Source organism: Dermochelys coriacea, chromosome 2 (assembly GCF_009764565.3).
Source record: "Dermochelys coriacea isolate rDerCor1 chromosome 2, rDerCor1.pri.v4, whole genome shotgun sequence".
Taxonomy (NCBI): domain Eukaryota; kingdom Metazoa; phylum Chordata; order Testudines; family Dermochelyidae; genus Dermochelys; species Dermochelys coriacea.
The window spans coordinates 17,378,883-17,405,555 of NC_050069.1; the positions used below are offsets into that span (position 1 = coordinate 17,378,883).

The 26,673-nt window shown below is 45.7% G+C and overlaps 1 protein-coding gene across 1 annotated transcript in view; it reads left to right on the plus strand.

Annotated features, from left to right (window-relative positions):
- Positions 1-26,673, plus strand: part of KCNQ3 (potassium voltage-gated channel subfamily Q member 3) — a 318,729-nt gene that overhangs the window by 236,730 nt on the left and 55,326 nt on the right. Inside the window, exons 2-3 of the mRNA XM_038390679.2 lie at positions 22,523-22,613; positions 25,486-25,612. Of these exons, the coding sequence (XP_038246607.1) occupies positions 22,523-22,613; positions 25,486-25,612 (218 nt within the window). The remainder of the gene's footprint in view (positions 1-22,522; positions 22,614-25,485; positions 25,613-26,673) is intronic.

Sequence of the window (26,673 nt, forward strand, 5' to 3'; positions counted from 1 at the left end):
CCTGATCCAAAACCCATTGCAGTTAATGTGAATATTTGGCAGTTCTGACAAATAAAAAAATAAAAGTTGATTTGGGTAAAGTTTGGTGGAATTTTCTCCAATTTTTGGTGAATTGAAAAAGTCTATTTTGGAGCTGTACCAGAGTAGGGATTTGATGTTGGGTCTCCCACATCCCAAGTAAGTGCCCTAACCACTGGGCTAACAGTTATTTGGGGAGTGGGTGGGGCATGTCAGCAGTCCCACCCCCTCCTCCTCCAGCCATTTGGTGAAAGGCTTAAACTATTAGTGTCAAATTCACAAATAGTTTCAAGTTCACAAAAATTGTATTTTCATCACATAAGCTATTCATCCAAGAAACTTTGTCCAGCTCTTAGCAGAGGAGAAGCAAAGTCAGGTCTGACTGGCTCCTGTTGGAGCAAACATGTGGCGGCAGGGGCATCTTAGCCTTCCCATGCCCACAACAAAAAACAGTAAAGAAGAGAGGTGGTGTAAGCAGAGCCGATTGTGTAGACTCACCCACATCAGAACCTTCATCCCAAATTCAAACAGAATTTGAACTGAAACGTCTATGGATCAAGACTCTACATCTTTGGGGGTTTTCTGTCTCTGGTTTTCACCCACCAAATACCAAATTAACCTACAACTGATTTTTAGAAAGACAGTGAAATTGTCTGGCAACTTGGCCAGAAGTAACAATGAATGACCGCACATTTGCACCAACTCTGGAGTAATCTGTGCCTGCATTTTAAATTAGCCAGTGTTCAGAACCATTTAAAGCTGGGTCGGTGGTGTGACAAATCCAAACATACAGGCATTGTTATAAAAACACAAGCCCACCTTCCATGAGGAATCAGAGACTCTCCAGACTGAACAGATCGATTGGATCATCTAGTCTACCTCTCTCAGAGGAGAGAATCATGCCCCATAGCACATGTATTCATGTTTTTTTCCCCAGACTTATGTTAAACATGCTACCAGTTCCATGAGAAATTACTATAGCAGAATGAGGGAGGAAAATTGCATGCCCTATAAATTAACTCTTAAACAGGAATTAGAAGGTATTTATGCTATCCTATTGTACAAAAACAATGGGCCAAATTCTCCAGTCTGCTAAGGCTACTTTTCACTCCTATCCAAGCCACGCTCCTCCTGCGGCCTAAGGGGAAGAGAGGGTAGGGCTTTAAGGCATGGCAGGGCTGAGCTCCACTTCTCTCAATCCTTCACTGTTGTAAGGGAACTTACTTCATTGTTACCAGTGGCCTGAATTAGAGGGTGCCCCTTTTAGTCTAACTTATACTGGAGCCAAGAGACCCATAACCATGGAACAGCAACTGGCTCCTGGCCGCCATCACTTTCCACTACCTCTAACTGCAAAGAAGTCGAGAATCTTTCCAACATCTGAATAGTATGGCTGGATAACAGCTAATTTGGGGACATTATTGAAAGGTGCAAAGAGGAAGAGGGGTTGATCAGGCTTGATAAATGGTGTGTGATTGAAGTAATAGGATGAGATCTAGGGAAAGTAAAATTTGGGCTAGACCTCAGGAAAGACATCCTAAAGTGTTTTTAGACTGCAGCATAGTCCACTGGGAAACAGTGGAAACCCTGTTGCTTGGCATATATAAAATTAGACCAGACAAAACCTAAAAAATGTACTTTAAGCATTATAGACTAGATGAGCTAATAGAGTGGTTGCTATTTTTGTAAAGAAGGGAATCGGAGTTTTCCAGGTGACTACTTTGTTGCTAACAGTAAAATCCATAGTGACTGGCAAAGCCGTAAGTTGAAATGCCCTTGAATCCTGACAAAATGACTGTCATCTGCACGTTCTATTCTAGGAACTGTGAATCAGTTCTGTGCATGTGAGAGCTAGAATTCTGCCAAATGCATGATGGTTGTTTAAGAACCAGAGCAGATATTCAATGGGAGAGGGATGCATGGAAAATAATAAATGAAGAACTGGGATGGTAGTTGGCAGCAAATTAGATGTGGTTCGCAATGCCATATGGCAGCAAAAATGGCCAGTGTAATTTTGGGCTTCATACACAGAGACATCATGTGATGAAGCAGGGAGATACTAACTGCTCTCCATACCTCACTGAGGAGAATGCACCCAGGGTAGTGCCTTTAAGTCTGGCCACCTCAGTCCCAGAAGAAGGTCAACAAACTCACAGGGAACTGTGAAAAGAGCTACACAAATGATTAGAGGGCTGGGGACTGGCTAATGAGGAATGATTTAAAAGAACCAAATATGATTGTTTGGCTCAATAACAGCCTGAGGGTGGGGAGATGTATGACGATACTCTACAAGTGCTGGAAGGGCATCAATGTCGAGGAAGGGGAGAGGATTTAATTGCAGTGTTAAAACAGCACATTACTAAGCCCTGGTCTAGACTAGGCGTTGAGGTCGAATTTAGCAGTGTTAAATGCCAATCCTCCACCCGTCCACATGACGAAGCCCTTTTTTTCGACTTAAAGGGCTCTTAAAATTGATTTCCTTACTCCACCCCTGACAAGGGGATTAGCGCTGAAATAGGTTTTGCTGGGTTGAATTTGGGGTACTGTGGACGCAATTAGATGGTATTGGCCTCCGGGAGCTATCCCAGAGTGCTCCATTGTGACCACTCTGGACAGCACTCTCAACTCAGATGCACTGACCAGGTAGACAGGAAAAGGCCTGCAAACTTTTGAATTTCAATTTCCTGTTTGGCCAGTGTGGCAAGCTATAGGTGATCATGCAGAGCTCATCAACAGAGGTGACCATGCAGAGCTCCTCAGCAGAGGTGACCATGATGGAGTCCCAGAATTGCACAAGAACTCCAGCATGGACCGAACGGGAGGTACAGGATCTGATCGCTATATGGGGAGAGGAATCCATGCTATCAGAACTTCGTTCCAGTTTTCGAAATGCCAAAATATTTGTGAAAATCTCTCAGGGCATCAAGGGCAGAGGCCATAACAGGGAACTGAAGCAGTGTTGCATGAAACTTAAGGAGCTGAGGCAAGCCTACCAGAAAACCAGAGAGGAGAACGGCGCTCCGGGTCAGAGCCCCAAACATGCCGCTTCTATGATGAGCTGCATGCCATTTTAGGGGGTTCAACCACCACCACCCCAGCCGTGTTGGTTAACTCCTTCAATGGAGATGAAGGCAACACGGAAGCAGGTTTTGGGGACGAGGAAGATAGTTCACAGCAAACAAGCGGAGAAACTGGTTTTCCCGACAGCCAGGAACTGTTTCTCACCCTGGACCTGGAGCCAGTACCCCCCGAACCCACCCAAGGCTGCCTCCTGGACCCGCCAGGCAGAGAAGGGACTCTGGTGAGTGTACCTTTTTAAAATACTATACAAGGTTTAAAAGCCAGCATGTTTAATGATTAATTTGCCCTGGCATTCGTGACTCTCCTGGATATACTCCCAAAGCCTTTGCAAAAGGTTTCTGGGGAGGGCAGCCTTATTCCATCCACCATGGTAGGACACTTTACCACTCCAGCCAGTAGCACATACTCAAGAATCATTGTAGAACAAAGCATTGCAGTGTATGTTTGCTGGCGTTCAAACAACATCCGTTCTTTATCTCTCTGTGTTATCCTCAGGAGAGTGACATCATTCATGGTCACCTGGTTGAAATAGGGTGGTTTTCTTAAGGGGACATTCAGAGGTGCCCGTTCCTGCTGGGCTGTTTGCCTATGGCTGAACAGACATGTTCCCCACTGTTAGCCACGCAGTGGGGGGGAGGCAAAATGTGACCTTGTAACGAAAGCATATGTGCTATGTATGTAATGTTAACAGCAAGGTTTACTGTGAAAGAGTGTATCCATTGTACTATAAAATGTGTCTTTTTTTTTTTCAAATACCATTGTCCCTTTTTTTTTCTCCACCAGCTGCATGTGTTTCAAGGATCATTGGATCTTCTCCTTCCCAGAGGCTAGAAAAGATTAGAAGGTGAAAAAAACGCACTCGTGATGAAATGTTCTCTGAGCTCATGCTGTTCTCCCACACTGACAGAGCACAGATGAATGCATGGAGGCAGACAATGTCAGAGTGCAGGAAAGCACAAAATGACCGGGAGGAGAGCTGGCGGGCTGAAGAGAGTAAGTGGCAGCTGAAGAGAGGGTTGAAGCTGAAAGGTGGCGGCAGCGTGATGAGAGGAGACAGGATTCAATGCTGAGGCTGCTGGAGGATCAAACTAATATGCTTCACCGTATGGTTGAGCTGCAGGAAAGGCAGCAGGAGCACAGACCGCCGCTACAGCCCCTGTGTAACCAACTGCCCTCCTCCCCAAGTTCCATAGCCTCTTCACCCAGACGCCCAAGAACGCGGTGGGGGGGCCTCCGGCCACCCAGCCACTCCACCCCAGAGGATTGCCCAAGTAACAGAAGGCTGTCATTCAATAAGTTTTAAACTTTTAAAGTGCTGTGTGGTCTTGTCCTTCCCTCCTCCACCACTCCTCCTGGGCTACCTTGGTAATTATCCCCCTGTTTGTGTGATGAATTAATAAAGAATTCATGAATGTGAAGCAACAATGACTTTATTGCCTCTGCAAGCAGTGATTGAAGGGAGGAGGGGAGGGTGGTTAGCTTACAGAGAAGTGGAGTGAACCAAGGTGCGGGGGTTTCATCAAGGAGAAACAAACAGAACTTTCACACCGTTGCCTGGCCAGTCATGAAACTGGTTTTCAAAGCTTCTCTGATGCACACTGCACCCTCCTGTGCTCTTCTAACCGCCCTGGTGTCTGGCTGTGCGTAACCAGCAGCCAGGCGATTTGCCTCAACCTCCCATCCCGCCATAAACGTCTTCCCCCTTACTCTCACAGATATTGTGGAGCGCACAGCAAGCAGTAATAACAGTGGGAATATTGGTTTTGCTGAGGTCTAACCGAGTCAGTAAACTGCGCCAGCGTGCTTCTAAACATCCAAATGCACATTCTACCACCATTCTGCACTTGCTCAGCCTGTAGTTGAACAGCTCCTGACTACTCTCCAGGCTGCCTATGTATGGCTTCATGACCCATGGCATTTAGGGGTAGGCTGGGTCCCCAAGGATAACTATAGGCATTTCAAGATCCCCAACGGTTATTTTCTGGTCTGGGAAGAAAGTCCCTTCCTGCAGCTTTTGAAACAGACCAGAGTTCCTGAAGATGCAAGTGTCATGTACCTTTCCCGGCCATCCCACGTTGATGTTGGTGAAACATTCCTTGTGATCCACCAATGCTTGCAGCCCTATTGAAAAGTACCCCTTGCGGTTTATGTACTCGCTGGCTTGGTGCTCCGGTGCCAAATAGGGATATGGATTCCGTCTATGGCCCCACCACATTTAGGAAATCCCATTGCAGCAAAGCCATCCACTTGACCTGCACATTTCCCAGGGTCACTAACCTTGATATCTGCAGATCTTTGATTGTGTTGGCTACTTGCATCACAGCAGCCCCCACAGTAGATTTGCCCACTCCAAATTGATTCCCGACTGACCGGTAGCTGTCTGGCATTGAAAGCTTCCACAGGGCTATTGCCACTCGCTTCTCAACTGCGAGGGCTGCTCTCATCTTGGTATTCTTGCACCTCAGGGCAGGGGAAAACAAGTCACAAAGTTCCATGAAAGTGCCCTTACTCATGCGAAAGTTTCGCAGCCACTGGGAATCGTCCCAGACCCGCAGCACTATGTGGTCCCACCAGTCTGTGCTTGTTTCCCGGGCCCAGAATTGGTGTTCCACTGCATGAGCCTGCCCAATTAGCACCATGATGTCCACATTGCCAGGGCATGTGCTTTGAGAGAAGTCTGTGTCCATGTCCTCATCACTCTCGTAACCACGCTGACGTCGCCTACTCACCCGGTTTCGCTTTGCCAGGTTCTGGTGCTGCATATACTGCTGGATAATGCGTGTGGTGTTTAATGTGCTCCTAATTGCCAAAGTGATCTGAGAGGGCTCCATTCTTGCCGTGGCATGGCGTCTGCACAGAAAAAAGGCACGGAACGATTGTCTGCTGTTGCCCTGACGGAGGGAGGGACGACTGATGACATGGCTTACAGGGTTGGCTTACAGGGAATTAAAATCAAGAAAGGGGTGGCTTTGTGAGAAACTGAATGGCCGCCTCAAGGATAGAACTCAAAACCTCAAGGATAGAACTCAAAACTGGGTTTAGCAGGCTGTTGATTTCACAGAGGGAGGGAGGCAGGAGAAAATGAATACAAAACAAATCCGGTCTATTTCTTGTTTTGAGCCACTTCATCTATCTTTATACATCTTGCTGGCAGCAGACTGTGCAGTACAACCGCTAGCCATCATCACCTCCTGGGTGTTCGGCAGAAGATGGTGCAGTATGACTGCTGGCCATCATCTTCTGCTGGCTGCAGATTAAAAGACAGTGCACTGCCGGTAGGACTCAATCGCCATGAGACAAAACAAGGGAAATGACCTGGCTGAGTCACTCCCATGTTTGCCCAGGCGCCCTGTTAAAAGAGCACCCAGGACTACGTCAATGACAGCTACCAGTCATACTGCACTGTCTGCTGCCAAAAGGCAATAAACTGCTGCTGTGTAGCAATGCAGTACCACGTCCGCCAGCACCCAGGAGACATACTGTGACGGTTAGCTGAGCGGGCTCCATGCTTGCCGTGGTATGGCGTCTGCACAGGTAACTCAAGAAAAAAGGCGCAAAACGATTGTCTGCCCTTGCTTTTATGGAGGGAACGGGGGCCTGACGATATGTACCCAGAACCACCCATGACAATGTTTTAGCCCCATCAGGCACTGGGATTTCTACCCAGAATTCAAATGGGCAGTGGAGACTGCGGGAACTGTGGGATAGCTACCCACAGTGCAAAGCTCCGGAAGTCGACGATTGCCTCGGTACTGTGGACACAGTCTGCCGACTACATGTACTTAGATCATTTGTTTGGGGACACACACACTCGACTGTATAAAAACGCTTTCTACAAAACTGACTTCTGTAAATTCAACCTAATTTCGTAGTGTAGACATACCCAAAGAGTAAAAGGATGACACTGAAAGAAGCTTCCGGAAATCCATCTAATGGTAAAATCTATTCAGCTACAGAAGAGTCTCCCAGTGGTTGTGGTGGAAGCCCCATCATTTGGGATGTTTAAAACAAGGTTTTGAAAAAGAACCAGAAAATGAATGGTAGGGACCAACCCTACATGGATAGGATGGTCGAGAAGGCTTAATGCCGGGAGGAGTTCTCCATTATTATTTTCTAAAATTCATGTAATAGGCCTCAGCAAAGCGCTTAAGGATACCCTTAACTTTAAGCATGTGAGTAGTCCTACTAATCTTGATTGAGCTACTCATGCAGCTAAAGCTAAGCACCTGCTTAAGTGCTTTGCTGGATTGGGGTTTTAATGCAGAATTATGAAATCATTTTCATTTTTTAAAAAATGCATTGAAAGATTCAAAATTTTGTCCTGTTTTAAGCTGATGGAATTGCCTTAATGGAGATCTTGCCTTAAACCCCCCTCCACCACCATCCACCGTGTTATGTTTTCTCCTGGAAGTTGGATAGAATTGTCCTTATTTGAAACAGTCAAGTTAAGCAGGGATAATACAATCAGAGATATTAATGTGTCAATTGAGCAAATGGGGTCATCGTATATTATGTCAAACAACTTTGTTGCAGATACTGGCAAAACGTTTCAGGAATAATAATTGGGCTGCTCTGGAGAAGGCTGATAACCTCCTCCAAAGACTTCAACTTCAGACTTCAAATAAAATACTGCTCGCTTATGGATGATCATCCTGACTTTCTGAATGCTGATTAATTGCTTATGGTAATGCAGAGTGAAAGAAATACTCTAAAGTCAAGTCAAATTTACATAGGTACAATACCATCGGGTGCATAAATCAGAGTTCTCGTGACATGAAGACCTCTGAATTGCTTATCTGAGGTTCGCCTTCAAGGAGGAGATGATTCATTTGCCATCCCAGCCCCTCTCATTAATTCATAAGCGATAGCGGACTGGTGGTAAGGATGGAGCATATCTGCATCTCATCAAAAGAATGGTCTTCAGCTGTTCCTGAGCTGGACTCAATGTGTCTGCTGGGGAAAGCGGTGAGGGTGCAGTGACCCAGTCCTCCCGAGTCAGCTGTCCTGAACAGGATGCTTCCTGTGTAACACCACTAGTGCTGGTGCAGTGTTTGCTAGTGCAGTGTTTACTGATCCAGTGGGGCCATCTGAGTGGGTGGCTAAGGCGTCACCTCCAGCAACAAGTGATTGTCAGACCACTCCAGAAGTCCATGCAAAACCTTGCCATGTTGTTTTTTTTTATAGCAAGAGCTGCTAATGCTTAGACTCTCCACAGCACCTTGGGAAGTATTATTTCTGCTTTTGGCCTTCAGGAGTGCTGCCTCTAGCTCAAGGATCGGCAACCTTTGACATATGGCCCACCAGGGTAAGCCCACTGGTGGGCCGGGCCAGTTTGTTTATCTGCCGCATCAGCAGGTTCGGCTGGATTGCAGCTCCCACTGGCCGTGGTTCGCCATCCCAGGCCAATGGGGGCTGAGGGAAACGGCGGCCAGCACAGCCCTTGGCCCGCGCCACTTCCCGCAGCCCTCAATGGCCTGGAGTGGCGAACCGCGGCCACTGGGAGCCGCGATCAGCCAAAGCTGCAGACATGGCAGGTAAACAAATCGGCCTGGCCCGTCAGGGGGCTTACTCTGGCAGTCCACATGTCAAAGATTGCCAATCCCTGCTCTAGCTGATGCTATCCCCTGTGGAGTGTGTTTGGGGGGTGAGGAGGGAAGGCAGGGGGGAAGAGTTTTGTGAATTTGTTTCCTAACTTATTAACAGCGCAAAGCTGTAGCTCTCTACTTTTTAGTTATACAGTACTAGGGAACTGATGGTCTGAGATCAGTGAAGGTTGAAAGGACCCTGGTGGCTCACATTTGCCTTGAAATCTAGATTAGTTTTGAATGAAGGTTCATATTGTTTCATATTTTATCTGCATTGGTTTGTGTATCTCACATGCGTACCCTTCCCAGAACAGCACCCTCGGCCAAGCCAGCCTAGCGGGAATAGAAGCTGAGTTATATCATGTCCTTTGTCTCTCCTTCTTCATGAGCAAGGTCAGGCAGCGCAAACCTAAAAAAGCCGATTGTGTATTCTGCGTGGTGAGAAAAGCACTTTTTTGTGCAGAGTGACATAGGTTTGTCTTACAGTGCCACTGTGTTTGTGAGCAGGTTGCTGCTGCTGGACTGATGTTGGCCGGAGAGAATTAATGTACAGTGAAAAGGATGGATGAACGAGAGAGTCTTTTTAATCACTTTTGAATGAAGATTTTTTATTTTATTTATGAGACAAGCAGATTGTTTGGGAAAGGGAGCTTGTGCTATTTGTCTTGTTCTGATTTACTTTGTCTTGTGACCCACTGGTAATGCATGTTATCCACAGAGAAGAGGAGTCTGTTACATCCCCAGTTAAGGAGGTGTGGTTCTTTTCGTCAAGCTGTAGCAGCTCATGTGTTTAGCTGTATAGATCCCCGATGGATCAGCCAAGGTTGCAAAATGACAGGTATGTCTACAGAGTTAATGCAGGAAAACTCAGGGTGGGGAGAACATACAGAAGCTCTCTGTTCCGCCCCCACAACCATGCAGATTCTAGCTGATCCACATAAATCTGAAGTGATGGTTTTGTGTAGCTTAGTTGCATTGCCAGGGCTTCCTCTGCTGTAGCAGCCCCTGAAAGCTCCCATGTTGGGAGAGGGAAGCAAGAGAAATATTAATGTGGCCTCAGACAGCATATACATTTTTCAGGGATTCCCCATGAAGCAGGGGATCATGTGTAGTCCCAGGCCTGCTCCCTCCCCAGTTGCAGATCCTTGAACCTGCAGAAGGGTCTTTGCAGATTCCAGGGAAGGGAGATAGTACTGTGGAAAAGGCTGATCCCTCTGCTCAAAGCCACTGAACCTTGGACCACAGTATGGCCCACTTCTCAGCCCTTCTGCTATTAAATCATTTCAGAGAGAGGATAGATAACAACCTGCCTGACTCAGCCATACCATGCAGCTAAAGGCAACAGCCAGAGCACAGCATCTGGAACGTCCTCTCCTCTGTGATTTCAGATTGTTTAGATGCGAACTAGAATGTGAGAATACAGGAAGATGTTTAAAGAACCTCTGTGTGAATGATCCTGGTTTCCCAGGGAGTCCAAGGATTTCAACAGGTTTGTGGCTGGACCCCAAGGCTTTTCTCCCTTCAGTCACAATGGCTGGAGATCTCCCCTCCTGAGGCTCTTAATTTGGGAAGGGATGATCCATGCATTGGTTTCAGACTTTGTTAATGAACCCAAACTTGGTCTAAATCTACTGCAAAGGTTTATTGAAGGTTGGGAACCAGACTAAGTTTTGGAGGAGTTTTGGGCCAACTTTCAACTTGACCCCTCCTAATCCAGTCCTCAGGTTTATGGTTTGGCCAAAACCAAGTCAAACTCCGCAGGTTCAACCTCCAACAGAGCAAGTTTGGCACCACTGGTGAATTTCATGATGACTAAAATATTTTTCGAACCCCTTCTGACTTTGTGCTAGTGCAGACGAGGCTGTAGAGTAACATAGACCTGCCCAGCATGCCATATCTGAATGTGCTGGCTCTTTCTATGCATCTTCTTTTCTGGGCTCTGCATCCCATTACATCTCATTGTTTACATGTATTAGTTGCAAGCAAACAGAGACAATAAGCCAATGGGCAGCCACCCTAAAAATAAAGCCTCAAACTACAGTTCAGTTCAAGTCCCGTTCCTCAGAGCCAGCTCTATTAACACAAACAAAATTCAAAAACAAGAGCAAAGCAACTCAGAACATACAGATACACCGATCAGAGGCCATTCCAGCCATCAGCAAGCTGTGGAGGGAGAATATTAACCAACCCCAGGTAACTAGCATAATAGCTGCTTCACCTTTGCTTTTATAGCCCCACTCCCAATCATCCATGTGATAAGCAGGGCACCTAGGTGTCTCCTTGTAACCTGTGCACGCTGGGACTTAAGGAGACTCTTTAAAGCTTGTCCCAGTGACATGATACAGAAGGGGGCTATTGCACTGATTGCTTTTTTCTTTCAAGGCTGCAAACGTTGGAATAAGAAATGGCAGCTTTTCCGAACTTGCATCACAGGGAACCAAACAAATTAGTCAGGCCGCTCTTAAGAAAAGGTTGCCTAGTGCTGAAAATCCAGAAGGCTGTGTGACAGGGTCGGGCCAGATGGCTACAGGAGAGTAATAGAAGGCAGATATATTAGCCCCAGGTTGAGTAGTTCCCTTTTCCCTGGGTAAGGCAACAGGGAAGGTTCCAGAACAATCAGGAACTTTCTGGAAACAATTAAGACAGAGGGGCTGATTAGAACACCTCCAGCCAATCAAGAAGTTGCTAGAATCAATTAAGGCTGGCTAATCAGGGCACCTGGGTTTAAAAAGGAGCTCACTTCAGTTTTTGGTGCACGTGTGAGGAGCTGGGAGCAAGAGGCACTAGGAGCTGAGAGTGAGAACGCGGACTGTTGGAGGACTGAGGAGTACAAGCATTATCAGACACCAGGAAGGTCCTATAGTGAGGATAAAGAAGGTGTTGGGAGGAGGCCATGGGGAAGTAGCCCAGGGAGTTGTAGCTGTCGCACAGCTGTTCCAGGAGGCACTCTAGACAGCTGCATTCCACAGGGCCCTAGGCTGGAACCCGGAGTAGAGGGCGGGCCTGGGTTCCCCCCAAACCTCCCAATTCCTAGTCAGACACAGGAGTAGTTGACCTGGACTGTGGGTTCACGAAAACGGCCAAACTGAGGGCTACCGTGAATCTCCGAGGCAAGCAAATCTGCCAATAAGCGCAAGACCCACCAAGGTAGAGGAGGAACTTTGTCACAGTTGGCATTTGTGCAACCTGATACTGCTGACCCAGCAGATTTAGAGCCAGCTTGTCAGACTCTCTGGGGAGTCTTGCAGTGGTTTTGCTTTGGGCACTGAAGCAAAGAGCTTTGAAAAATGTGTCTGAAGGAGAGTGAGGAGGAGGAGGCGGAGGCCTTGCTTTCTAGCTGCTGCCTCTTTGCTTGTACATGAAGGGAACAGAGAGAAAATCTTCTACTTCAAAAACTGCTCTTATGACATTACCTTTAAATGGCCCCTGCTTTGAAGTACAGATTTCTTCATGATGCTACAAATTCTTGCCCTCTTCCTAGAAGAAAGGTTCCCCCCCCTTAGGAAAATGGGAACAAAAGCAATTGTAATGAACTCCTGGCAATGCAGAATCTAAGGGCAAAAGACCACATGCTTCCAAGGTGACTTGCAGGATTAGCCATTGTAGAAAACTAGTGAGTAGACTAGCTCTGTTGATTAGAGAGATAAGGTGGATGAGGTAATATCTTTCATAGGACCAGCTTCTGCTGGTAAGAGAGACAAGCTCTTACACAGAAATTTTCTGAAGAGCTTGTAAGCTTGTCTCTCTCACCAACAGCAGTTGGTCCCATAAAAGATATTACCTCACCCACCCGGTCTCTGTAATCATGACTACTTCCTTGTTAATGCCAAACACACAGATGCTAATCTCATTGTTCCTCTGCAGTTTAACCCCAAAAGGTCTTTGACTCTAGAATCTGGGGTTTTTTACATTAATTGTATGTACACTGATGCCTTGGCTTGGGTCTTCTGCGGGGACTAATTATTGCACCTCTGGATCTAAAACCACGAGCTTCAAACTGCTTGACCAGGTGCATTAGCTTTGAGGCAGTAGTAAACTTATAAACCACTATATGTGATCTAGCCACTAGAGGGGGACAAAAAGCACAGTGTTAGATATGTAGGATTTGCAAGATTCAATTTTACTCTATAAAGGTTGGAAAAGGTCTATGTCAATGGATACGCTGAAATCAACAACAACAAAAATTTGATAACAGCAGGAGTACAACCTGCCCTGCACTTATACCTGCAGGGTTCAGGTGTCAGTGGCCCTGCAGCAGGGCAGGGGGCCTTCTGCAGCCCTGCTGTCGTGGACCTGCTCTCTCTCACTCACTAGCTGGGAGTGCAGAGGGTCTCTGCTCTGCCCTGCCAGGACCTGCTCAGAGTCCCTGCAGGTGCAGTGTACAGTGGGGAGCCTGCAGTACAGTGGGGAGGCAGGGTAGAGCAAAGACGCCCAGCCAAGACTGCAAGAAGGAGGAGGATGAGCCCCTAGCTGGAGCCATGCAGCAGTGGGATGTCCTCCCATGTGGTGGGGGGGAGGTTCATCCAAACTGCTGACACTCTGCAGAAACTTTAATTAAAATAGATAAAAATAAAAATCTATTTTTCCATCAAAATTAAATACAATAATAATTGGATTCTTCCAGGCCTAGACATGTGCTAGCCTATTGTTGCTGAATGACTCAGAGGACTGGTAAGGAAACGGAGCCTTCCACTTCTAGGGTCAGTAGTAAACAAAAACAAATGGATGGGGCAGCATGATCTGGAACAGGGGTAGTTAGTTGTTTTTTGTCAAGGTCCAAATTTCTTGGTCAAGGTATAGTCAAGGGACTCCAGAGAAACATTTTTCACATTGCAATAACAATAATATTAATGATAATAATAAATAAATAAATAAGAAGATTTTGCGGTCAATTCAAAAGTGTTTGGTGGTTCGGATTTGGCCTGCGGCCCACCTATTGACTACCTCTGGTCTGGAGGAATGAATGCAGAGCTGGGTCTTCAGATGTGGCTTTCAGCAAATCTTTTCACCCTTTTGGTTGAGTTTTCCATTGGAGAGGGATATGGCTCCCAGCCTGCTCTAATAGGGCATGGTATGGATTCATGAATTAATGTTTTTAGGGGCTCTGAATAAAAGCCAACTATTGTCATTACATATCAGCGGTTCAGTGAGACACATCCACTGGTGTTCATATTTCATGCCTCCACCTCACTGGCATCTTTGTTGGCATTCTCAGAAGAAAGGCTAAGGATCGTATGGGCATCAATGCAGCTCTCCTATATCACATGGGGTGGGGGAGAGCTTTGTCCAGGTCCCTGTGGGGGCCCATGAATGAGGCACATGAATAGCAATGTCACTTCCTATGCTGTGCTTGTCTGCTGGTTAGAGTGCACTTCTATTTCCTGGGCTGTCAGGCTGGCACCTCTACTCCACACTGGTTCCTCGCCCCACTGGTGACATTGGCTGGCAACTCCTCCATGGAACTGTGAGCACGGTGTGTGGTTGGCATGGTTCATCGACGCCACGGACACATGACCCTTCTGCAGAGAGAGGGAGTTCCTGTTGCATGCCTACCTGCCATACTCCAGACTGCAACCTTCTGTTTAGGCTGCATTTCTCCTCCCATCTTTTCCTCTAGGCACACGCCATCTGTGGCGTCACCAAGTTGCAAGATCTCCCCTTCGGCTTTCTCCTGACACTGGCCAAGACGGCCATCCATCAATCCAGGAGGAAACTCAGAGAGGATGTTTTCTGGGACCTTTCATGCATCTGGGAAGAGCCCTTCTCAGTAGCATCCACTGACATCTTGGACTGTCTCAGGACAGCAGGCATTATCCAGAGTTCTCTTCTGGGTGTCCCCCCTCTAGATCCCTCATTTTGACCCTGTGACATGTATCCCTTCCCTGTTTTTTTCATTTCTTATGTCCCCATGATCTGTTGATTGCTGGGTTCTGTAGCTCCTCCCTCACCTGCATGGGTGCGGCTTTTCTTGCTTTGATGGGCTTTGCCCATCAATCCCATTTATTAAGTAGGCTGGCTTCTGTTGACGTCAGTGCTCTTGCAGGGCTGGGCCCTTAAATAAAAACTTTCTGCAAAAGTAACTTCCCTTGAATATTATATATTAATTATTTATATAATATTATATATTATATATTATTTATATATATATTATATATTAATATTATATATATATATGTATATCATTAAACCTTTAATTATCTTAGTAACTTAAAGGAGAGGTGAGGTGATCCAGGGCCAGATCCTCAGCAGGTGTCGATAGAGCTGCACCAATTTACTTAATTAGAACTGCAATAATCTATGTCAGCTGAGGATGTGACCCCAAGTCTCTGAATGGAGCCCTACAGAGATTGTCCTGTTTGAAGAGGACTACATTAATGTGAACTAGGAACCTTTTAATACACACCCATAGCATCCTCACAGATAAGTTAAAACGCAGCACTTTAGTGCATGTTGCGATTTACACCCCAATAATCCAAATTGCAGGGCAGTATAGACAACCCCTAATGTGAACCATGTGCATCAGGGAGCAGAACTTTGGTGTTATTTGTGCCTCTGGCCTCTTAATTTTCTTCTTTCTGTGAAAGGAGTCTCTCCACTGGAGTGCCTCCTTGTGGCCAGGCATAGCAGCTCTCCCCCTATCTCACAACCCCTGCCAGTGGCCACTCTGGTGGTCCACCTCTGCATGGGCCTCTGATTATGTCACAATTTAGGTCCACCCCTTCTGGGGTAACAGAGTCTAACTAAGGGATTGGCAACCTTTGCCACGCGGCCCATCAGGGAAATCCACTAATGGGCCGGGACGGTTTGTTTACCTGTAGCGTTCGCAGGTTCGGCTGATCGCAGCTCCCACTGTCTGCAGTTCGCCGTTCCAGACCAATGGGGGCTTTGGGAAGAGGCGGCCAGCACATCCCTCGGCCCACGCCGCTTCCCGCAGCCCACATTGCCCTAGAACAGCGAACCACGGCCAGTGGGAGCTGCGATGGGCTGAACATGTGGCTGCTGCAGGTAAACAAACTGTCCCGGCCCGCTAGCAGATTTCCCTGATGGGTCACATGCCAAAGGTTGCCGATCCCTGGCCTAACTATAAGGTGATGAGTCTCTCCTGTGCTGGGCTCCAGCCAATCTGCAAGCCAGGAACCGGTCTGGTAACTCCAGGACAGGTATATAAGCCTCAATGGAGGAATAGCAACTCTAGGGCAGCGATTCTTAACTCATGGCCCAGTTAGCATGCAACTGTGACCAGCTCAGCTGTGTGCTAAACGCCACAGGATCCGCGGCAGGGTCTGGGCAGCTGGCTGCCGCCCAGGCCAGCATGGCACAGTATGGGGTCCCTGCAGGGTCCGGGCTCCTGACTGTCCCCCGATTCCCCCTCAGCAGGGTCTGGCCAGCCAGCAGGGATCAGGGGTCCCCTTACAGCAGAGTCCAGGGTCGGGGTCCCTGCCTTCTGCTCTACACTCAGCTCTCCGCTCCTGCCCTCACTCTGTGGAGGGGTCTCTGGGTGGAGGGCATTGAGCATAGGGGTTTGTGAGGGAGGTTAGGTGGGGGGCCCTGTGGTTCTCAACCTGTGGCCCAGGTAACATATGTGGCCCACAATGATAAATAGGTTGAGAACCGCTGCTCTAGGGCTTGGAACTCTCGCCTGCCTGACAGTGGTAACAGACTCCCCAAGCCTTGCTCTCGCTCCAGCCCTGTTCTTAGTCCTGCTCTCGCTCCATTGACTCAATTCTGGCTCTGACTCCTGGCACCAACCACTAAGCCCAGCTGCCACAGCTCCAACCACTAGCCATGACCATCCCCGTCATGGTTTCTGATATCAACAAATAAAAGTCCACTGTATTTATATTGGGTCTCCGGCCCCAACTCTGGGCCCTATGGTTCTTCCATTCCCTTGGCTCAGGGTTTCCAATATCCTTATCCCTTATCTCAGGGTGAGGGCTTCACCACTTTCTCTGTTGGCTGGTAGGTGAACCCAGGCCTTTCCTCATACACCAGATTCCAGTCCATGGTCCCTATAGCCAGCAGCCAAGGTCTGTTCCACAAAATTCCTTGCTGCTGCATCCCTGGACCTCTTCCTATCCAGATTTTCTCAGCCCTTCTCCCCACAACCTCTAAATTCTCCCTTGTCTCATGCCAGGTCTCACAGGGTTCTCCCCAGGAAGCCCCCAGTAGAATCTCAAAGTACCAATTTCCAACCTTCTCAGGCTTGACTTTTCATCCCCCTCTGCTGTGGTTTCCCCTGTTTTTTCCCTTAACTTAACACTTCCCAGGGCTCTCTCCCTGGACATCCAAATCCTGCCCTTTTTTCAGGGCACACCCCCAGAGCCTTCCCCATCCTAGTGACTGCTCTATGCCTCCCCTCCTCTCTGCCAGCCTCCTCTACTCAGGGTAGGATCCTAGGGCTTATTCTCCCCTGAGTTTTCTCCCCACAACCTTTGTAGTCACAAAGAGGGACTGCAAAGTTCTTTCCTCTCCTCACTACAGTCCCTTTCTTTCTTCTTTTCTTTTCCTGTCATTTTATGGGTCAGCAGCCTCAGCATATGAGGCTATGAGTGTCACCTACCACAGTTTTTTCATAATCAAAAGCTTATGTCCGCTCACCCTGTCCTGCATACTTTAAAAATACACTGTAATGCTTTTTTAATGCTACCCCACTTTCCCTGTTCTCTCACCAGTCCTTTCAGACTATATTCTTTCACCTTGACGCATCTTAGTTCTTCATAAAGAGAATCTTGGTTTTTGCATAATTCTCCCTGCGTTGCCACAGCAGATGGTCAACTGTTTCTTTAACTTTGCATGTTTCGCACAACCCGTCTTTGTGCACAGTTAGTAGATATAAATAACCATTTAGGCCATAGTGGCCTGTTAGCACTGTAAATATAGTTATGGTGCTTCTTCTGTCATAACTGGGAAATATAACATTATCCTTAAGTCTAGGACATATCTCATAGAACCATCGTCCTTTTTTCTCTTTGCGCTATCTTCATAGTTAAGAACAATATTTTGTCATTCCTACTATCTGAGGTTCCCTTACTGATTGCTGTTATACTCAAAGAGTCAGACAGGATAGCAGTTGTTGCTTGGCACACGTTCCTTAGCCAGGTCAGTGCTAACAGTATGCCTGTGTATTCAGCTGTCATAATGGCCACCAAATTGGATAGTCTCATAGATCTCTTAATTCCAAATTCAGGGATACAAAAGGCCATTCCCACACTACCAGTGTTGTCATCTTTAGGTCTGTCAATGCAGAATAGACAATGCTGATCCCATTTGCCATATATAAACTCAAAAATTTTATTCATCATTGTTATGCTGTCTGGAGTGGTTCAAAACCATGTGTGCCAGCCACAGGTTAAAAAGCAGGGCAGAAACCCCAAACTGCTTCTAAACTCTATAATTAGATTTCACAAGTGTGAACTCCTAAAGCACGCTAACAGTCTTACCATGGAGGCACAGATGGTCCCCTTGGGCATTCCAGTCTATCTCGCCACTCAGGGAAGCTGGAGTAAGTGATAGATGGTCACTTGCGCCAAAAAAAATCACTAATATTCAGATTGTTCCCAGTCCCACAGGACCAGTCATGTACCCCAGGTCACTTGTACTCAGATCTCAAACCAAGGCCAACATCTGTAGCCAATCCTGTAATTAACTAAAGATAAGAAATGAGAATTATTTACAAGATTAAGCAGGTAAGCATATACACACAAGTGAGGTACAATCTTAAATTCAAAAGGTAATTGAAGTTTCTATAATAAGCAAGCTTTTCTGTTCTTTGGGGCTAAGCCATGCTAAGCAGCTTGGGGATCTCTTACTTATGTCTAGGAATCTTTGCCCCTCAGAGGTCAGACAGCATAAAGAGGCCTCAATTTCTTCGGCTTAGGGATTTTTATTCCCCCCTTTCTCTTGAGTCCAAGCTGATGGGACAGGTGCTCCTGGACATAACATATTCGGGGCGGGACACAGAGAGCAGTCGACAAAGTCTCTGCTCCACAGTGGCCCATTTGGATTCAATAGTCTTTCCTGGTGAGCAGGAGCTAACACTTCTTGGGGTAAACTAGTATTTCACACTGGGTAATGCTTCTCCCCGACTGTGGGGAATTTATAGTCTTAAATATTTGTATAACATTACCTTATAACATGGGATGCAAATATTATAGGTAGGGTTAATACATGCAGCATCCTACAAGCATTCCATAAAGTCTAAACACTTGGTTATAATGCTAGAATCTCTTTTAATAATGCTAACATACAGGTGAGCCACAGTGGTTTCCAGCTATGCGATTGTAAGTGTTCAGTGAGGCCTAGGGACCTTGACATGAGTTGGCACCTGGTCTGCCAGCATCACAATCATATCTGATGGCTCTACTTTTTCCTTTGTCTTACCATATAATTCCAAATTCACTTGAAGAGACAACTGTCCAGGTATAGTTTGACTGCTCATGACTGAAGATTTCAATCTCTCTGTCCTTCCTTTTCACTCACTTTCCACTCCCTCCCATCTTTTGACCCTGTTAGCATGTGGGAATAGGTGACATCCAGTTACATTTTATCTATTTACTTCCCAACCATCTTCATATATTTGTTTAGTATTCTTATCTTCACTGTTTCCATTAATCTTAGCCCAAAAGGTTAAATGTAACAATTTCATCCTTAAACATATAGTAGTTCCCTGCTTCACACACAGTGGTGCTGTAACATTGTACCACATGGGATTAACCAGAGCTTGGGCGTGGATCGGCTCTAATTCTTTAACTGTTAATTTCAAAGATGAAGATTTCAAAGGCTTGCCTCCATAATCTATAACTGGTTTTATTAGTGCCCTATTCAGCATCATCAGTGAGTTCTTATCTCGTTCCCAGCAATACTTTTAAGCAGATTCATCGTCTTTTTACATTTACTCTGGATATTAACTATATGACCCTTCCAAATTAGTTTATCAAACACAAGTCCTAAGAATGTAAAATTTTGAACTGGCTGAATTTTCTCTGCATAGAAATGGAGGTTCCATGCTTCCCCAATCTTTCTTTCTGTGAAGATCCAGTCCCTTTCTGCTCTCTACTTGCTCTGTTTATTTATATTAACCGCCTAGCTTTTTCTGCAGTTTGGCTTCATCATTAATTAAGCCTTGGCCACCCTCCAGGTGCAGCCAGTTAGCATAACTGACCTCTCAGGCCCATATCAACTCTTTCAAAGCCTATGTGGGTTACACACCCCATTATATCTGCATTACAAAAAAAGGAGAGCACTAAAATTTTCAGTGCAAACAAGGGTTTGTGAATTATTAATGTCTTCATGGGTTTTTGACCTCCTTTGTAAAGTTCTTTGAGATCTGCTGATAAAAAGCACTAGATGATATTATTGGTGCCAAAATGTTAATTTAATGTTTCTTGGATTTCAATACATGCCAAGTGGGTTTGCTTTATGGTTACTGCAATGCCATTTTATTAGCAATGATTATTCTATGCATTTCTAAAGTGTCCATCATGGTGGTAAGACCTGAACACTCTGCATAAGGCAAATCCTTTATGCAGGAGGTAATACCCACAAATGGAACATCTCAATGAGATGCTCTCCTCCTTCCACAGAGTCAGTGATAGAATAGGTTTCAGAGTAGCAGCCGTGTTAGTCTGTATTCGCAAAAAGAAAAGGAGTACTTGTGGCACCTTAGAGACTAACAAATTTATTAGAGCATAAGCTTTCTTGAGCTACAGCTCACTTCATCGGATGCATTTGGTGGAAAAAACAGAGGAGAGATTTATATACACACACACAGAGAACATGAAACAATGGGTTTATCATACACACTGTAAGGAGAGTGATCACTTAAGATAAGCCATCACCAGCAGCAGGGGGGAGAAAGGAGGAAAACCTTCCATGGTGACAAGCAGGTAGGCTAATTCCAGCAGTTAACAAGAATATCAGAGGAACAGTGGGGGGTGGGGGGGGAGGGAGAAATACCATGGGGAAATAGTTTTACTTTGTGTAATGACTCATCCATTCCCAGTCTCTATTCAAGCCTAAGTTAATTGTATCCAGTTTGCAAATTAATTCCAATTCAGCAGTCTCTCGTTGGAGTCTGTTTTTGAAGCTTTTTTGTTGAAGTATAGCCACTCTTAGGTCTGTGATTGAGTGACCAGAGAGATTGAAGTGTTCTCCAACTGGTTTTTGAATGTTATAATTCTTGACGTCTGATTTGTGTCCATTCATTCTTTTACGTAGAGACTGTCCAGTTTGGCCAATGTACATGGCAGAGGGGCATTGCTGGCACATGATGGCATATATCACATTGGTAGATGCGCAGGTGAACGAGCCTCTGATAGTGTGGCTGATGTGATTAGGCCCTATGATGGTATCCCCTGAATAGATATGTGGACAGAGTTGGCAACGGGCTTTGTTGCAAGGATAGGTTCCTGGGTTAGTGGTTCTGTTGTGTGGTGTGTGGTTGCTGGTGAGTATTTGCTTCAGATTGGGGGGCTGTCTGTAAGCAAGGACTGGTCTGTCTCCCAAGATCTGAGAGAGCGATGGCTCGTCCTTCAGGATAGGTTGTAGATCCTTGATGATGCGTTGGAGGGGTTTTAGTTGGGGGCTGAAGGTGATGGCTAGTGGCGTTCTGTTGTTTTCTTTGTTGGGCCTGTCCTGTAGTAGGTGACTTCTGGCTCTCAGATCTTGGGAGACAGACCAGTCCTTGCTTACAGACAGCCCCCCAATCTGAAGCAAATACTCACCAGCAACCACACACCACACAACAGAACCACTAACCCAGGAACCTATCCTTGCAACAAAGCCCGTTGCCAACTCTGTCCACATATCTATTCAGGGGATACCATCATAGGGCCTAATCACATCAGCCACACTATCAGAGGCTCGTTCACCTGCGCATCTACCAATGTGATATATGCCATCATGTGCCAGCAATGCCCCTCTGCCATGTACATTGGCCAAACTGGACAGTCTCTACGTAAAAGAATGAATGGACACAAATCAGACGTCAAGAATTATAACATTCAAAAACCAGTTGGAGAACACTTCAATCTCTCTGGTCACTCAATCACAGACCTAAGAGTGGCTATACTTCAACAAAAAAGCTTCAAAAACAGACTCCAACGAGAGACTGCTGAATTGGAATTAATTTGCAAACTGGATACAATTAACTTAGGCTTGAATAGAGACTGGGAATGGATGAGTCATTACACAAAGTAAAACTATTTCCCCATGGTATTTCTCCCTCCCACCCCACCCCCCACTGTTCCTCTGATATTCTTGTTAACTGCTGGAATTAGCCTACCTGCTTGTCACCATGGAAGGTTTTCCTCCTTTCTCCCCCCTGCTGCTGGTGATGGCTTATCTTAAGTGATCACTCTCCTTACAGTGTGTATGATAAACCCATTGTTTCATGTTCTCTGTGTGTGTGTATATAAATCTCTCCTCTGTTTTTTCCACCAAATGCATCCGATGAAGTGAGCTGTAGCTCACGAAAGCTTATGCTCTAATAAATTTGTTAGTCTCTAAGGTGCCACAAGTACTCCTTTTCTTTTAGTGATAGAATAACTATCTTTACCTTTCCCATATTGTGAACCACTTTTCCATGCCAGGACCCTCAAACTCTGGGGTTGAGCCAGGGTCCTCTTCCCACTTAACAATATGGGAAGGACAAGATAGTCTTGACTCCCAACACTGCCTGTGACTCCCCAGGTTCAGAACCCTTAATCCCAGTGACATTCCATCTCACTCTGATCATAGATGGGGATCCCTTTAAGGCCTCTGTGGGGGGTTTTAAACCTGCTCTTTTTAAGTGGATACAGTGGTAATGATGCCCAATTTCTCCTTTTATGTTAATCCAGATTTCTGATAGTTCTGGGGTGTTTGATCTTAGCTGTCCTAACAACTTTCAAGGAATATGAAACTGTTTCAGGAGACTGGCTGCTGCTGTTGGTAAGTAGACTGGGACTGCAATGTCATGCTGTTAACGTTCTTGGATTAAATTCAGCAGTGATGAAAACTCATTACCATTGGTGACCATACACTCTTCAGGGTCCCAGACTCACTACAGGGCAGGCTCATGTAGGCTGCAAGAAGTCCACAGTATTTACTGAGGCACTTCCCCACATCCCTCTTAGGCTGGGATTCTGGAATAGGCGTGGTAGATCCCTTATGTCTCTCTCAAGCTGCCCAGTCTGGGCTAATAGTCCATTTATAAGCAGGCAAAGAAAAGTAATCCCAAACCAAACTCAGTAGTCCTGAGCAAGGCCTACTTCCCCCAGCAGGTTCTGGTAGGCTGTGGCCTTTGCAGGGGCCCTGGGCTGTTCCTTTTCCTCAAGGAGCAAAGAATAGGAGATCTGTTCTCCTCCCGACCAACCAGCACATGAGCTCTCCTCCTCCCCTTTTAAGTGCCCCTTCATTACCTGACAGCAAGTGCAGGTGTGGCTGGGCAGGGCTGAGTGGGCCCACAGCAGCTCATTAACCCTTGAGGGCTCAATGGGGGGGTTGGTGTACCCCATCACACTATGTGATTTAGTAGCCTGTGTGCAAAAAGCTGATGGTCTTCAAGCAGTGACTGTGTTTTTGTGTACCGTTGAATGCCTGAGTTATTGTCAGCAATTGATAGATTATAACAACCCCGGGAGTAGGAGGAAATAGTGGATGCAGAAAACTTTTTAGATCCTATAATTTTAGGATGGGATTTTCAATAACACCCAATCAACGTTGTCCTAATTCTGCTCCCACTGAGGTAATTGGTAAAACTCCCATTGACTTTAGTGGAAGCAGAGTTAGGCCTAAGCTAAGCACTTTTGAAAATCTAACCTTATGGGTATATCTAAACTTTAGCTTCCCAGCCCGGGTGGATAGACTTGCACTAGTGGGGCTTGAGTTGTGCTCTAGAAACAGCAGTGTGACAGCTCAGGTTCTCAAGCCCACCCCACCCTCTGGGTTTGAACTCGGGTGGCTAGAACAAGTCTCCACCAGTGCCACAACACCCACACTGCTAGTGTGAAACTCTACCTGGGCTGGGAGACTCGGTCCAGCTGCAATGCAGACATAACCCTTATGGTCTCTGCACAATTTTTACTTCATTCTGCAATGTTCTGCTGATTTCAAGCTCTCATTAAAGGGATGCCATCAACTTCAAAATCACACATCTGTCTGAAGAGATTGTAACGCTAGTAACGCTGCAAGCAATGGTTAAGATGACTAGCCTTCAAAGATTTGGAGAAAATAAATCCTTTTCTCTGGGTTTTTTTCAGCTTGTTTTATGCATGTGAGAGCCCTGAGCATATGCTGTAATCAGTCAGTCAGTTTCCCCTGTTGTTTGTTTGGGTCTTTAATGGTGTCTTTGTTGTAATTAAACACCCACAGCTGGCTCCTGCTAGCTGACTTGTGCTTGCAGGACTTGGGCTAAGAGGCTGTTTAATTGTGGTGTAGACATTTGGGATACAGCTGCAATCTGAGCTCTGGGAACCTCCCATCTTGCAGGGTCCTAGAGCCCAGACTGCTGCCCGAACCCCAACATCTCCAATGCACTTAAACGGCCTCTTAGCCCAAGCCCCATGAGCCTGGACCAGCTGTGGGCTTTTGATTGCAGTGTAGACACACCCTCACACAGCAGAAAGGGAGAAAACAAATATGATGCACAAAAATTTGCCAGTAGCTTTGGCACAAGTACAGTAAATTAAACTACATTGAAATAATTTTGTAAGACTGATTAGACTTCGAGTTGATGGTGTCACTTTAACAAAAAGTGTCTATAGTCAAAGTCCAGCCATCACAGCGTAATCAGAGAGCTGCTGTGTTAGCCCAGCCTTGCATAAAACTGTCTCCCAGCAAATTGTAGTAGCAGCAGTATGCCGGGAATTCCTCGTCTGCCTCTCTGTTCATCCCAGTGACATACATGTGAATTCTGACCTGAATTAAATGTGAACGTTGTAAGAGAGGATCATTTTTGCTCCTTTACGATTTAGAAAGAGGGCTGAAGAAGTGTTACCACCCCTCCTAGCTCCCCGCAGTGCAGAGCACAGAAATGAGTCTGTTGGGTGAGGTGGAGTGTGATGCGCTTTGGCCACCCTGCCCACCCTTGGGTGACCGTTAGCCATTGGTGCAAGTTAGAGCAGCCCCCAAGTTCAGCTGCTGAGGTGGTGTGAAGCCGCCTTATGGGCAGGAGCATCTGAGGATTCAGCTCTTTGTTATGATACAAATAATGCAACAACACTATGTCCAGAGATTCAATGACAGTTATTTCAGACAGTGATGGCAACATTTTACATGCTTCCTTATGACCAGTAAAGAGATTTGATTTAAAAATTAGTTTACCAGTGACATACAGGCATGATCTGCAACAACTCTAAGAGATTAGGAGGAGCTCATATTTGACTGTTCATCTCAGAGATGGGTCTAAACCAAAACTCTGCTCCAAATTCGCCCAAACACTGGTAAATATGAATCTCATTCCAGATTCCAATTTCCCAGCTCGAATCTATCTGTATACATTTCAAAAAGCCCAGATTATTTGTACATATACTATAGGGACATTCAGGGTCAGATTTTCAAAAGGGCTCAGCTCCCATCCAGGGACCTAAATGAAGTGGACACATTATCAGAAGTGCTCAGCACCCAGTTACTCCCTTTGAAAACTGGAGAATTCCCCCTCTTCCATCGCTGAGAACAATGGGAGCTTTTTTGAAAATCTGGCTATATATATATAAAATCATAGACACATGTACACACTGTTTGATCCAGCAAGCAATGCATGTCCAGAATTCCCGCAAGCCTTGTTATGTGTCTAAGAATATAATTTGTGTTTTTGATACAGGAAACATTTGCCATTTTCATCTTTGGAGCAGAGTTTGCCTTAAGAATCTGGGCTGCTGGGTGTTGCTGTCGCTATAAAGGATGGAGGGGGAGGCTCAAATTTGCCAGGAAGCCTTTGTGTATGTTGGGTAAGCACAAACTCTTTGATTGTTCTCCATATGTCTATCCTTTTCTGTTCTGAGTCAGATGTGGTTGATGTCTAAAACCCCATGAATGACAAGTACAAAGGCCCAGTATGCTAAGAGTTCTGCACTGTTTAGAAAGAATTATAAAGTACCTGAAAACCTGGATTCACTCGAGAACAGTGTTCATGGTTTGACAGAGAGTTGGAATTGGATATTTACTGCAGAATCTGCTCAGGAGTTCTGCAGGATCTCAACAACTTTAATTCATACACTGTTATAGTTTGAAAAATCACTGTAAAATGGCGCATCTTTACTGAACATATCTGTTCCCTTTGTATCTTTGAGTTGTGTCTGCTTACTTTACTGACACAAACAAGCTTTTACTGCAGTGTGGTCTAATGAGCACTGAAATAGGAGTCAAGAAATCTATGCCCAACTCTGTTATATGATCTTGGGCCAGTCACTTCTCTCTGTGCCTCTGTTTCGTCCACCACACCTTGTTGGTCTTGGCCTTTTAGAAATATAAGCTCTGCAGGGTAGGGGCTGGGACTCATATTTTTGTGCAGCACTTTGCACGATAGGGTCTCAGTTGTGGTCTTCAGGTGCTATTGTAATATAAATCAATAATAAAACTTGTATTACTATTTAAGGGCCAATATAGCTTTGGGTATGCAAGCTGGGGTTTGTTCTATCTCATGTATAATCATTAAAATTGTCATCTAAATTCTAAGCACAGACTCTTTATTGATGGCAATGTAAGGAGTGAGAAGAGCTCAGCTGCATATTTAAAATCCTGGATTAGAAAAATCATTTCTTGATTTGTAAATGACCCCAACTTGTTATGGAATTATTGGGAGAGAATGAGTAAGAAACTGACATGGTGTCATTTCAAAGACACTTTGATTCTAAATACACTTGAAAGACGGAGTGGCTAAGAGCCCTGAGAATGTTTCTGACACAATTGCTACCTATTTCCACTAGGATAATTATGGTCTCATAAAGGTCCATCGATTTAAAAAAAAAAAAAAAAAGCAATCTGCATTTCAGACCTCTGTAATTGATCC